This window comes from Ahaetulla prasina, chromosome 15 (genome assembly GCF_028640845.1).
Source record: "Ahaetulla prasina isolate Xishuangbanna chromosome 15, ASM2864084v1, whole genome shotgun sequence".
In the NCBI taxonomy this organism is placed as follows: Eukaryota; Metazoa; Chordata; class Lepidosauria; order Squamata; family Colubridae; genus Ahaetulla; species Ahaetulla prasina.
The window spans coordinates 17,414,849-17,429,697 of NC_080553.1; the positions used below are offsets into that span (position 1 = coordinate 17,414,849).

General features: G+C 44.7%; 1 protein-coding gene across 1 annotated transcript; it reads left to right on the forward strand.

Moving 5' to 3' along the window:
- Positions 1-1,342: 1,342 nt before the first annotated feature.
- PSMD9 (proteasome 26S subunit, non-ATPase 9) lies at positions 1,343-7,429 on the forward strand. The gene is made up of 6 exons (XM_058158718.1): positions 1,343-1,544; positions 2,770-2,872; positions 4,312-4,499; positions 5,741-5,842; positions 5,996-6,084; positions 7,091-7,429. Exons 1-6 carry the CDS (start codon positions 1,437-1,439, stop codon positions 7,116-7,118), a joined length of 618 nt encoding a protein of 205 aa, XP_058014701.1. The 5' UTR covers positions 1,343-1,436; the 3' UTR covers positions 7,119-7,429.
- The last annotated feature ends 7,420 nt before the right edge of the window (positions 7,430-14,849 follow it).

The following is a 14,849-nucleotide window of genomic DNA, read 5'->3' on the forward strand; positions in this document are numbered from 1 at the left end:
GCTGGCAGCTGGACACTTAAGCCAAGGTTTGTGGCTGCATGGACAGTGGGGGGGAGGGCATGTGAAGCCCTGGACAGGTGGCTTTCTCTGTAGCCTAACGGATGCGTGAACCAGACCTTGGAAAGAGGAAAATAAAATAAAAATGGTAGCAATTCTTATTCTTAAAAAATAAACATTGCTGTAAATTGCCAAACTAAATGGCCAAACACAAGATGGATGGATGGATGGACGGATGCAAGGGGAAGAGCTAGAGCTAGATAGATAGATAGATAGATAGATAGATAGATAGATAGATAGATAGATAGATAGATAGATAGATAGATAGATAGATAGATGGATGGATGGATGATAGATATAGAATGGATGGATGGGAGAGGTGGACAGCTACAGATATATGATAGATAAACGATAGATAGATAGATAGACGGGAGAGGTATATAGCTAGAGATAAGATGATAGATAAACAATAGATAGAAGATAGCTAGATAGCTAGATAGCTAGATAGAGATAATATATGGATGATATATATAAAGAAAGGGAGGGAGTTAGAGATGGATGATGGATAGATAGCTAGATAGATATAAAAGATGATGGACAGATGGGAGGGGTGGATAGCTAGAGATATATGATAGATAGATAGATAGATAGATAGATAGATAGATAGATAGATAGATAGATAGATAGATAGATAGATAGATAGATAGAGGGAGGGAGGGAGATAGAGATGGATGATGGATGGATGGATAAATAGCTAGATAGCTAGATAGCTATAAAAGATGATAGATAGATAGATAGATAGATAGATAGATAGATAGATAGATAGATAGATAGATAGATAGATAGATAGATAGATAGATAGATGGATGATATATATAGAGAGAGGGAGGGAGATAGAGATGGATGATGGATGGATGGATAAATAGCTAGATAGATATAAAAGATGATAGATAAATAGATGATAGATGGATGGACAGATGGGAGAGGTGGATAGCTAGAGATATGATTGATGATAAGATGGATAGATAATTTGGCAAAAGAATAAAAAAAAAATCAATAAAAATGTCCCTGCCCCAGACACCCCCTTATTCACTACGCATTTCCCTGCCTCAAAATTTCACCAGCTGCATTTTTATTCTATGGAACGGTTATTTTTATTGAGGGAAGGGGGAAAAAGATTCCCACGTGCGAAGGCGCCGAGCCCAACCGCGCCTTCGGTCCCTTTAAATGAAAGACTCCCTCCTGAAGGGGAGGCGGGGTCAGACGGCCACGCCCCCTCGCCTCCCACTGGTCCGGCCCCCTTACTTCGGCCCCGCCTCCTTGTTACGTACGTGACCGGACTTCGCAAGCCGCGCTCTTTTGCCTCCCGCCGCGACCCGTAGTTTTTGCAACTGGCTTCCCAGGTTGGAGCGTTTGCTGAGTTTTTTTCCGCTGGGAAAATGTCTTTGCAGGAGCCGCCGGTGACGGTCAGCGACGTGCAGGAGCTGCTGAAAAAGAAGGACGAAATTGAGGCCCAGATCAAGGCCTATTATGAAGTCCTGCAGGATGTGAGTGGCAGGACAGAGGCTGGGGGTGGGTGGGCTGGGAGATCTAAAGGACTACAGGTCCCATCATCCTCGGGGAAAGCTTTCGCAGGAAGGGCCTTTCCAGCCTGGGGCCTGCGGGGGGGGGGCGGCTGCTGCAAATACAGAAGTTTGCATTGCATTAAATGCATTGCATTTAAATGCATTGCATTGCATTGCAAGCCCCTTGCAACCCAGGGTGGGCTTCAAGTCCCAGAATTCCCCAGGGAATTCCTTCAAGTGGAAGCAGGGAACTTGGAATTCTGGGAGTTGGAAGTCCACCCATCTTCAAAGTCGAGAAAAAGTGGCCCTAAAGATTTCAGGCCTACGAAAGAGGGAAGGAGCCTGGAATTAAAAGGGCTGGATCTGAATTCTCAGCTTCTGCACCAGAAGTAAAAATGGGGAGAGCCTGTGGGCGACACGCACACAGGACGAGGGGGTCCTTTGGATGAGAAAAACCCAAAACATTTTGCTAAGAGAAAGACAGGAAGTGCATGGCATTCCTTTCCAGAGCTGAGTCATTGCAAAAACCCTTTTTAATTTTTTTTTTTTTGAAGCTGCTCCCTCCAGCCTTCGGTGATTTCAAATGTTGGGGGGAGCTTTTGAAAGAAATTTCCATATCCAATTTTCGTACCTTTCCGAGCCTAAAGTGAGCTTTCAAGCTGTGACCCCAACCCCAAGGGCCGCGGTGTGGCTCAGGCTGTAAGAAGCCTGTTATTAAAACACAGCTGCCTGCAATTACTGCAGGTTCTAGTCCTACCAGGCCCAAGGTTGACTCAGCCTTCTATCCTTTATAAGGTAGGTAAAATGAGGACCCAGATTGTTGGGGGGGCAATAAGTTGACTTTGTAAATATACAAATAGAATGAGACTATTGCTTTACACACTGTAAGCTGCCCTGAGTCTTTGGAGAAGGGCGGGATATAAATGTAAATAAATAAATAAATAAAAACTTAGCCCGTTACGGCTAAGTTGATCCATCAAGCCCAAAAGAAACAGTGGTTTTGTTGGTGCTTGTTGAAGATACGGCTCGAAGCTGCCCAGGGCGGTTTTGTCACCTGTAATTTGCAGCGTGGCATCTTTTCCCATCCCATCCCAGTTTGGTTTGTTTGGGTAACCGGCGTGAAACAGATAAGGGCTTCCCACAAGGCGTTTCGTTTGTGCAAGAAGCAAACCTGAAAAGGGATACTTTGGATTTTGTTCACCTGCAGCAAAAAGGAGTTGGGATGAACGAACCGCTTGTGGACGCCGACGGCTACCCTCGGGCAGACGTGGACATCTACCAAGTCCGGACTGCGAGGCACAACATCATCTGTAAGCAGCCAGTTCTTCATTTTCCGGCAGGTTTAAAGCCATGTCTCCTCCTTATTCAAACAATTATTTAATTCATTCCGTCTACGTCCGTTATTCTAATTTGAGGGCAGGTAGCCCTCGACTTACAAACATTTGTTGAGCCACCTTTCAAAGTCACAACAGTGCTGGAAAAAAAAAAAGTGCTGGTCCTCGTACTTACAACCGCTGCGGCTTCGTCACAATCGCGTAATCGAAATGTGGACGTTTGACAACCAGTGAGGATTGACAAGGATTGCAGAACCCCTGGGGGTCACAGGATCGCCATTCGCAGCCTTCTCAACCGGCTACTTTTGGGCACTCCTTTTTTTTTTTTTTTTGGTACTATTACCATCCGGCAGCCGGTACAGGAAAATAAAAACGAGGACAAATAGGCTGAAAAACAGCTTCTATCCCAGAGTGGTTAACTACGCTGGATTTTACTGCATAGTGCAGTATTAATGCAATAGCAGAGGTTTTCAGTTCAGTTGTATAGAATGCGAAGGATGGGTGTTTGTGTTTTATTTTTATAGTTATAATGTACACTGAAGATGGCATTTAATTTCGTTGTACAAGGTGCAATGACAATAAAGTAACTAAACTAAACTACCATATTTTTTGGAGTATAAGACTCACCGGAGTATAAGATCTTAGTTTTTGGGAGGAAAATAAGAAAAAAGTTGATTGGCAGGCGGATCGGCCTCCCGGAAGATCCCTAGTCGGCTGTTCTCAGAGGTGAATTGTAGCAACAGGTTCCTTGGTTGTGAGCTCTGTGCCTTGCTTTTTTGTGCTTTTTTTTCTGCCTCCGAAACTTCTGAAACTGCTTCAGGAAAAAAAAAATTTCTGCCTCTGAAAGCCTCCAAAACAGCTTCAGAAAAAAAGCCTCTGAAACTGTTTGGGGCTTTTTTTCTGAAGCTTCGTTTCTTATGCTTTTTTCAGCCTCTGAAACCTCCGTTTGAGAAGCTGGGCGGGGCTACATTTGGAGTATAAGACACACCCAGATTTTCACCCTCTTTTTTGGGGGGGAAAAGGTGCGTCTTGTACTCCGAAAAATACGGTAAACTAAACTAAACTAAACTAAACTTCTGACAAGCAACATCAACGAGGGAAGCCGGATTTGCATAACAACCATGGTGGGAAAAGGTTGTAAAATCTTGCGCAGCTCACTTAACCCACTGGATTAGTGGTAGAAATATTAATTCCAATTGTGGTCATTAACTGAGGACTACCCTCTTATGGGGAAGGAGTGGCCTGAAAGTGGGATCCAGTGACACCAGGTGGTTTCCGACAAGTTAGATTTGTAGACCCTGGTCTTGTCTGACGCAAAGGACTGTGGCTTATCCGGAAATCTCTCTGGGTAACCGCCAGCGACCCTCTTTTGCTCTTGTTTTAGGCGGTGGATGATTTTTGGCTTCTGCTTTCAGGTCTGCAGAACGATCACAAAGCCCTGATGCAACAGGTGGAACAGGGTCTGCATCAGCTGCACGCCCGGGAGAAGGAGAAGCGTGACCGGGACGAAGCTGAGGCTCGTGCCGAAGCTCAAAGCCAGGCCTTGCCTGAGCCCTTCGCCCGAGTGAACGCCGTCAGCCCCGGATCCCCAGCTAGCTTCTCGGCAAGTCCCGGCTCTCTTGCTCTGGAGCCCCCTGAATGGGAGCTTCCGGCATTTCTTTATTCTGAATTATTACATTCTGTCTTTTGCTAAGGAGTTAGACTCTTTTTTTATTTTAAAGATATATTTTGATTGTTTACTTATGAATATATTGAATATAGCGTAATTGTCCTGGCATGCTGCTTACAATAAAGCAAAAGTAAAAAAACAGAACAACGCATATATTATTTTAAACAGTGCTAGGATTCTGGGAGTTGAAGTCCACCAAGCTTGAAGTTGCCAAGGTTGGAGACCTCAGTTCTAGTAGGTCAACTTATCTCTCATTCTAATACTTAACATTCCTATAGCAATATTAAAAACAGTATCTCTTTCCATGTCCACCTAACCTGATTCTTTCATGCGCCAACTTCTACCTTGGGTTTTTAACCATTGGTAGAATCTATTCCGTGTTGAATAGTGTTGTGTATCTCCTTTATCTTTTATTTTTTTATATATATATATTTAATTTGCATTTATACCCCGCCCTTCTCCGAAGACTCAGGGCGGCTTACACTATGTTAAGCAATAGTCTTCATCCATTTGTATTATATACAAAGTTAACTTATTGCCCCCCCAACAATCTGGGTCCTCATTTTACCTACCTTATGAAGGATGGAAGGCTGAGTCAACCTTGGGCCTGGTGGGACTTAAACCTGCAGTAATTGCAGGCAGCTGTGTTAATAACAGACTGTCTTAGCAGTCTGAGCCACCAGAGGCCCAGTTTTTAGCCTTAGTCTGTCCATTTCTGCATAATCTAGTACAGGGATGGCAAACCTTTTTGCCGTCGTGTGCCAAAAGTGGGGGGAGCGCAGGGGGTTGTGACTCACACCCGTAATGCAGTGCCTCCCGTGCATGCGTGCACGATCCCCTCCTGCGCTGCCCCACCCCCTGTGCATGCGCGACCCCGCCATGCCTCATTTTGGGCCTAGCAGGCCTCCCTGAAGCCTCTGGAGACTGGAAACGGCCCATTTCTGGACTTCCGGTAGGCCCGTTTCTCGCCCTCCCCAGGCTCTGGAAGCTTTCCTGGAGCCTGGGGAGGGCAAAAAGAGCCTCCCACGGCCGTCTGGAGGCTGGAAACGGCCCATTTTCAGACTTCCGGTAGGTCTGCAGCAAATAAAGAGACTGGGAGACACGTGTCTTGTGTTTGCTCTGTGAAGTAGGGAGGGGGACATAATAAAAGGGATCCTCTTGGTTTTTTCCCACAGGGTCTGCAAGAGGGCGACGAGATCGCCGAGTTTGGCTCGGTGAACAGCCAAAATTTCCATTCGTTGCAGAACATCGCCACTGTGGTCCAGCACAGCGAGGATGTGAGCGGCTTATTTTCTTTGTGGGTCTGGAAAGAGGCTGGGAAGGGCCCCCTTTGGACCTCTAACCTTGTAGCTCCTCTCGTTCCCACCATTCGGCACATAAACCAGACTGAACAGGTGAAATATTTTTTGTTTTTTTGTTTCTCTCTCCAGAAACCCTTACGTGTGACTGTGATCCGAAGAGGGGAAAAGATCAATCTGGGGCTCACCCCAAAGCGCTGGAGTGGGAAAGGACTTTTGGGGTAAGTACCCCCAAACTTTTAATCTGGCCCCCGAGTCTTTGCTCCTTTCCAAACAGTTCTGGAAAAGATGCTTCAGGGACCGAAATTCCGCACAGCCGAGAATTAAAACGCTCAGGAGAAACAGCGGCCGGCCTCTGGTTATCCTTAGCTCTCTTCAGTCCCCAAGATAACAGTAACAGAGTTGGAAGGGGTCTTGGAGGTCATCTAGTCCAACCCCCAGCGTACGCAGGAGACCTATACTAGGGATTCGAACCGCCGAACTGCCGACCTTTCTGATCGAACAAGCTCTGTGTATTAGCTTAATAATCCCGGAAAAAGAAACTAAATAAAAATTGTGATGGCGAGGCAGGATTCCGTGGAGCTAGAAGAGAAATCCAAAGATTTCCATCCTGATCTCTTTAAAGTTCTTTTTCTATATAGATTTTTATTCAAAGTTTTACCAAGAGAGAATAAAACGAACACAACAGAATAATAAGTAAAGGCAGATGAGAGAGAGAGAGAGAGAGAGAGAACAGAAAGACAGAAAGATACAAAGGAAGAATAAAAAGAAATACAAGAAGCTTCCAATTTTCTTTGCAGCAAATATAAGTACAAAGTTATCTCTTAACTCCGATCAGAAAAGAAAACTATTTCTTTTTTATTGCCCATTTAATTTATCTATTTAATTTATCCCTCAAAAAACTACAAATTGTAAGTGCATTTTTTCCCCTATTTTATCAAAAAGTCTGTAAGAGATGTCCAGCCAACCATCAATGTAGATACAGAGTTTTTTCCCTCTAATCGAAGAAGTTAATTCAGTTACCTGCAAGTTACGTCATCTTGCCAAACTTTTCCACTTTGGAGCATATTTAAAGTTCGAATGATCGAAAAACAGCCCTAGAATTGTGCCTTCCGCTGTGTAAAAATTCTATGTCACAAAAGTCGGGGTGCTTGTACTATCTGATGCTTACCGAAGGTTTAATTTGATTTTTCTCTTCCTTTTTTCCTCCTGACCCCCCCCCCCCAGTTGCAATATTGTCCCTTTGCAGAGATGACTTCTGGTGCTGAATCGTTTGGTGACGTGTCATTTTGATGTTAAGCATCTTCCTGAACAAGCTGACGTGGCGAAAATGAATTTGGAATTTGGGGTTTTTCCTGAAGATGCCATTTGACTTTTGGGTCTCTTCCCCCCCCTCCCCCCCCGATTCCCAAAGGGTATTCAGTATGTTTTAACTTGGGCGTAAGGACAAAAGAGATATTCAATAAATAATATGTGTGGCTGCATGGCGGGATTGAGCAATTTACGGTAGTTTTGTGGCCTTCCCTGTTTGGTTGGAGAACTCGACAATAAAAGATTTGTGCAATTCTTCCTGGTGTTAATTCTTTTTGGGGTTTTTTTCCCCGTCCTTGATCGTTTCTGTGAAGTGTGCTAAAATGCGTTTTGTATTATCACTTTGGATGAAAAGTCATCCCGAGTCCTGTTTTTTTTAAAGGCAATCAGTGCAGTGATTAGCAATTCAAGCCTTGAAAATAAATACTACCAAATTGAAAATCGGCAGCAAAAAGTTCTGGACTTGCTGACTTTTTTTCCCCCTCCCAAACCTGGTTACAATGTAGGTGTTTCAAATGCTTTTCTTTCTAACTCCCAGAATTCCCCAGCCAGCCATCCACGGAACATCTGTACTAAACCAGGTGTCTGTAACCTGCGGCTCCAGAGCCGCATGTGGCTCATTCAGCCGCCTGCTGTGGCTTCCTGTCGGCTGAAGCCACCACTGGCTGGCCCCGCCCCCCACCCTCCCCTCCCAGTCACTCCTCGTCTGGCCTAAGAAGGTAAGGGCGATTAACTAAGGTAGCACCAGGAGCCACAAAACCTGGATAAGCGTGGCTGGGGAGGGGGGGGCTGTCATGTGACTTGGTGGGAGTGAGTGATGTCGAGTTGGCCACGCCCACTCAGATTGTGTGGCTCTCAGTGATTTATGTGGGAAACGGGTCCAAACGGCTCTTTGAGTGCTTAAGGTTGCCGACCCCTGTACTAAACGGTAGCTGCCTCGTAGGGCAGGTGCAAAAGGAAAAAGGGTTGGTGAGGGAAGAGGGGAAAAAAAACAGCAGCGCAATTCCGATTTTTTTTTTTCTTCCTCTGGCCTGCGAAGAGACCAGCATGATTTTTCTCCAGCCGAGATCCTCATTGGTGAGGAAGGTCTATATAATTGATCTCTAGGACGCGGGATCAAAATCAGGAAGGAGGAGAGAGAACGTCTACATCGCCGTTGCTTTGCTGGACCACGGATTGTAAAATCGGCCGTATCCACTGGATCCTTTCCTCATTTTTTTTAAAAAAATCTTTTCAATTTTGAACAAATCAAGAAGAGGGCTGTGAAAATATTTGCAGATCCCTCGCATCCTGGACATAAACTGTTTCAACTCCTACCCTCAAAACGACGCTATAGAGCACTGCACACCAGAACAACTAGACACAAGAACAGTTTTTTCCCGAAGGCCATCACTCTGCTAAACAAATAATTCCCTCAACACTGTCAGACTATTTACTGAATCTGCACCACTATTAATCGTTTCATAGTTCCCATCACCAATCTCTTTCCACTTATGACTGTATGACTATAACTTGTTGCTGGCAATCCTTATGATTTATATTGATACATTGACCATCAATTGTGTTGTAAATGTTGTACCTTGATGAACGTATCTTTTCTTTTATGTACACTGAGAGCATATGCACCAAGACAAATTCCTTGTGTGTCCAATCACACTTGGCCAATAAAAAATTCTATTCTATTCTATTCTATTCTATTGAAGTGCTGGAGACCCAGCAGAAATGTTGAGCCTCAGAGCCAAACTGGGAATTTTTGCAATCATTTATTTTTATTTATTTATTTTATTTCGTCAAGCGTGTGTTTTATGACAGATACAAGTGTAAACATAATTATAAATACATGTAATAAATAAATAAATAAAATAATAAATAAATAAATTAAATAAATAACATTAGGACAGGGTCGGTAGGTACACTGGTGAGCTTATGCACGCCCCTTACAGACCTCTTAGAAATGGGATGAGGTCAACAGTAGACAGTCTAAGGATGTTTAATCAGAATCAGAATGTTTTATTCTTTATTATTAAACTAAGGATGTTCACCCTGAAAACAAAAGTGCGTATCGTCCAGGGTCTGGTTTTTCCAGTTGCAATGGATGGCTTTGAAGGTTGGAGCATAAGGAAGGCTGAGCGTCAAAGAATGGAGGCCTTTGAACTCTGGTGCTGGAGAAGACTCCTGCGAGTCCCTTGGACTGCAAGGAGATCCAACTGGTCAGTCCTAGAGGAGGTCAACCCTGACTGCTCTTTAGAAGACCAGATCCTGAAGAGGAAACTCAGATCCTTTGGCCACCTAATGAGAAGGAAGGACAACCTGGAGAAGAGCCTCATGCTGGGAACGATGGAAGGCAAAAGAAGAAGGGGACGGCGGAGAACGAGGTGGCTGGATGGAGTCACTGAAGCAGTCGGCATGAGCTTCAATGGACTCCAGAGGATGGCAGAGGACAGGAAGGCCTGGAGGAACATGGTCCATGGGGTCATGATGGGTCAGACACGACTTCGCAACTAACAACAACAAGGATGTTTAATCAGAAGATGTTTCCCCCCCCCCAGTTCATCTAACTTCTTTTATATAAAACTTTATTACTTTTCAGAAAAGCACAACAAAAAAATTAAAAAGGAAAAGAAAGGAGTACGGAAAAAGTCAAATTCGGAGTGTGGCCAAAAAGGGGGGGGGGGAAATAACATGTTTGGTACAAATGAAAAACCTAAAAAATCAATACTACAATCTGAAGTAGAATAAAAGCATAAGAAGCAGTATTTCTTCAGTCATCGTCATCCGCTAATCTCCAAAACCAAAGATCAACATTTAATTTCTTTCAACTTTTGAGCAAAAAAATAAAAAATAAAAAATAAATCCAGGCATGGTTTCCAAATAGAAACTAAGCCAAGACGAGTCTTTTTTTTTTTTTCTTTCATCAAAACTGTCGATTCGGCCATCGTCCAGCACAAATTTGCCAAAACCACAAAGCGCCCCGTTCTCAATTGCAAGATGGATGTATTTTTTATTTATTTCTTGAAATGTATTGGCTGCCCAACTTTAACGGGCTCCAGGATGGGTGTTGCAAAACTAAAGAAAACCTTTAAAAGAGCTGTAAATGTTCAATCAAACAGCCTGGATGAAATTTAGGCCAAAAAAACAAAATGCACCAGTACCGTATATGTGGTACCTTGCTCAATAGTAGTACCTGTGAGAGGGATCTTGGAGTCCTAGTGGACAACCATTTAGATATGAGCCAGCCGTGTGCAGCAGCTGCCAAAAAAGCCAACACAGTTCTGGGCTGCATAAACAGAGGGATAGAATCAAGATCACATGAAGTGTTAGTGCCACTTTATAAGGCCTTGGTAAGGCCACACTTGGAATATTGCATCCAGTTTTGGTCGCCACAATGTAAAAAAGATGTTGAGACTCTAGAAAGAGTGCAGAGAAGAGCAACAAAGATGATTAGGAGACTGGAGGATAAAACATATGAAGAACGGTTGCAGGAACTGGGTATGTCTAGTTTAATGAAGAGAAGGACTAGGGGAGACATGATAGCTGTGTTCCAATATCTCAGGGGTTGCCACAAAGAAGAGGGAGTCGGGCTGTTCTCCAAAGCACCTGAGGGTAGAACAAGAAGCAATGGGTGGAAACTGATCAAAGAAAGAAGCAACTTAGAACTAAGGAGAAATTTCCTGACAGTTAGAACAATTAATAAGTGGAACGACTTGCCTTCAGAAGTTGTGAATGCTCCAACACTGGAAATTTTTAAGAAAATGTTGGATAACCATCTGACTGAGATGGTGTAGGGCAGGGGTGTCCAAACTTGGTCCCTTTAAGACTTTTGGACTTCAACTCCCAGAGTCCCTCAGCCAGCAAAGCTGGCTGAGGAACTCTGGGAGTTGAAGTCCAAAAGTCTTAAAGGGACCAAGTTTGGACACCCCTGGTGTAGGGTTTCCTGCCTGGGCAGGGGGTTGGACTAGAAGGCCTCCAAGGTCCCTTCCAACTCTGATGTTATGTTATGTTACGTTAAATCTAACAGATTGAAAAATCAATCCTGCATCTGGTTTAAAGGGTTTTTTTTTGGGGGGTGGGGAGGGAAGCAAAAAGAGGTGTCTGGTTAGACGAGAGAAAGGAAATCTCACTAGACTGGCCCCATCCTGCTTTGAATCTTTGGAAATTTGGGGAAAAGCAAAGCTTTACATCACTTGCCAAGCCTTTGTGCGACTCAGACTGGAGTTTGTTGCAGGGCGGCTGGCGGTTGCTATGGCAACCAGAAGGAAGATGCAAACAGTCGCTGCTGGAGTTGGAGCCCGCAGGTGAGCTGAGGAGGCGGGCAGGTAAGGACAGAGGGTTTTTTTGAGAAAGGGTGGGGGCGGAAACCGGCAACGCTGAACCTCCGGTTGATGGTTTGAAATGATGGTTTGTGGAATCGTCTGAGCCACAAAAAGAAGAAAAAGGGGAAACTATCGTTGGTTTCTCCTGTGTGTGTGTGTGTGTAAATGAACACAACGACTGGAGTTGAATTTCCGGGTTAGGATTTCTGCAAAAACTTTGTTTTGGGGTTTCTGTGGGTTGCGTGGTTTTGTCGGTTCTGCTGTGACCCAGGCCCAGGTAGTAGTAGTCAGTGTAAAAACAAACTTTATTCCAACGGCTGAGAATTACTTCATTCCCAGCGTAGTCCAACTAAATTAAAGCAAATTCCTCCCAACACAAATTCCTCAGTCCTATCATCACCCTTAGTCCAATAGTCCATGGCTTAGGACCGGGTCATCCACGGGACCGCCTGCTGCTTCCGTTTGCCTCCCACCGACCCGTGCGCTCCCACAGAGAGGGACTCCTCAGGGTGCCGTCGGCCAAGCAATGCCGGCTGGCGATCCCCAGGGGAAGGGCCTTCTCTGTGGGGGCTCCTACCCTCTGGAACGAACTTCCCCCGGGACTTTGTCAACTTCCCAACCTTCGGACCTTTCGCCACGAGCTGAAGACGTATCTATTTCGTCGAGCAGGACTGGCATAGGATTTTAGCATTTTATATGTTACTATTGGGGTTTTAAATTTTAATTGGGTTTTATTGTTTATATATATTTTAAATTGGCCATATTTGATAGGTTTTTTAATTATGGTTTTAATATATTTATTATTGTGGTTTTAGTTGGCTGTGAACCGCCCTGAGTCCTTCGGGAGAAGGGCGGTATAAAAATTTGATTAAATAAATAAAAATAAATAAATAAATAAATTAGGCAAACTGCCAAAGGCCTTTCTTGGCAAAAGTTCAGAAGACGCTGATATGAAATAAATGCAACAAGATGAAGCTATCAACGTTGTTTTCTGGCAAAGCTCAAATGCCGTTGCTGGTCCTTTAAGCCTTATGGGAGGGGCCAATCATCTCTTGGCCCTACTCCTGAGTCGTCCTCTTTGCTTGAGCTGCTTTTGTCTTCTGGCAGCTCTTCTCATGCGTGCACTAGGAACAGGCTCCTCCTGTTCCTCTGCCTCACTACTGTCAGCCTCTGGAGGCTCCGAGTCAGCACCTCACTCCCCGTAGGCCCTTGGCCCCACCTCTGCCTCCGACGCAGAGCCCTCATCCGGGCCTTCCCCAGCCTCCAGGACTGGCCCAAGGTCTTCCTCAGCCTCATCGCTGTTCAACTCCGTTGCCAGCTCTGCAGGCTGCAGGTGGACTACAACAGGTTATGTTTTATTTTGGCAGAGTGAAAGCAGACTTTGGCTTACTTAACTGCGGCTAAGGGCGACCAGAGCTGGTCAAACCTGGGAAAGGAGGCCACTGAGAGATGACGGGGTGTAGGTGGGAATGGAAATCGAACAAAATCCTGGAGGAAGGCCAGGGTGATTTGGAAGGCCATTTCTGAATTGTGGTTGAAGGAACATGTTCTTTTTTTAAAATAGTTTATATATTTTTCCTTAACATACATAATTGCTTTTTTATGAACAGCGTGTTGTCTGGGTCAATTTGCTTACAGAATAGTATATAATGTAGTAATATGCTCTTGTTACCTCTCGCTTGGATTATTGCAATGCTCTCTACATGGGGCTCCCCTTGAAGTGCGCTCGGAGGCTTCAGCTAGTTCAGAATGCAGCTGCGCGGGTGATAGAGGGAACTGCACGCGGCTCCCATGTAACACCACTCCTGCGCAGGCTGCACTGGCTGCCTGTGGTCTTTTGGGTGCACTTTAAGGTTTTGGTTACTACCTTTAAAGCGCTCCATGGCTTAGGGCCAGGGTACTTACGGGACCACCTACTGTTACCTTACGCCTCCCACCGACCCGTACGCTCACACAGAGAGGGACTTCTCAGGGTGCCGTCCGCCAAGCAATGTCGGCTGGCGGCCCCCAGGGGAAGATCCTTCTCTGTGGGGGCTCCTACCCTCTGGAACGAACTTCCCCCTGGCTTGCGCCAATTGCCTGACCTTCGGACTTTTCGCCGCGAGCTGAAAATGTTATTTACTCGCGCGGGGCTGGCTTAAATTGTAAATTTTTTAGATTCTAAATTTTTTAGATGAGTTTTAAGGGTTTTTAGATTTTAAATGTTTTTAAATTTCGGCCAATTATATAATAAGTTTTTAAATTTTGTTTTAATTGTATATTGTTACTGTTTTTATTCTGGCTGTAAACCGCCCTGAGACCTTCGGGAGAAGGGCGGTATAAAAATCTAATAAATAATAATAATAATAATATATTGAACATAATAGTATTTTTCCAATTTCTAATTTCTACTTCTGTTGTCCAGCTATAAGTCCCATGTTTGAAAATCCTCTGTATCTTCTTTATCTTTTATCTTTAATGTCAACCTATCTATTTCTGCCCCATCTAGTATTTTTTTTAAAAGTCTAATCTGTGGTTGAAGGAACTTTGTATGGAAATCACGGCTTAACCTCCTAGAGATAATAGTTGTGGTTGGACTTCAGCCCTCAGGCATGGTGGGTGTTCCATTTGTCTGAAATGGTAGAGGCTCTCCTGCCTCAGCAGGAGGTTGGACTAGAAGACCTTCAAGGTCCCGTCCAACTCTGTCATTCTGCTTGAGGAAGCCAGGATCGGAGGTTGCCAGCTGGTGAGGAAAATGTGGTTTGGGAAATTATGGTCTCTCTGGCAACTCCTTGAGGATGAGGAAGCTGAGTAAGGCCATGGGGCAAAGTTTCCAAAATGCCTAGAAACTGGCATGGATTCAAAGAAGAAGCTGGCAACTCTGCCAAACTTCAGGATGAAGCCCAGAGATCCTTTATGGGGATTCTGGATACAATTCTCAGCCCAAACATAGCTATTTCCCTTCAATTTGGAATGAACCTAGATTTTTGGGGAAGGGAACCGTCTGTCAGGGTTTTGACGGATGCCCTAATTAAATCATGAGCCTCAAGCCAAGGTTCAAAAGAAATCCAGTTATTTATTAGGAGCTTCATGTCCGCAAGTTCCGAAGTGATTCCAACTCTGACCCCACGTAATTTGCGCCCCAATCATGACCCTGTTTCCCCCCCTCCCCCTCCAGGGTGTGTCATCAATCACATTTGCCAACGGAGCAGTTTCGTGGGTTGTAGAGATCACTCCCCTACGGCAGCTGTGGGTAACCCTGGGAGATGGCCTTGGGAGAGATAAGGCTGGAATATGCTCCTGTTTTTTGGCTGCCATGCTGCTTCGTCAGTTTCCCATCCCCGTTGCCTCGATAACAGACCAGGGATGCTTTGCGAGTTGAC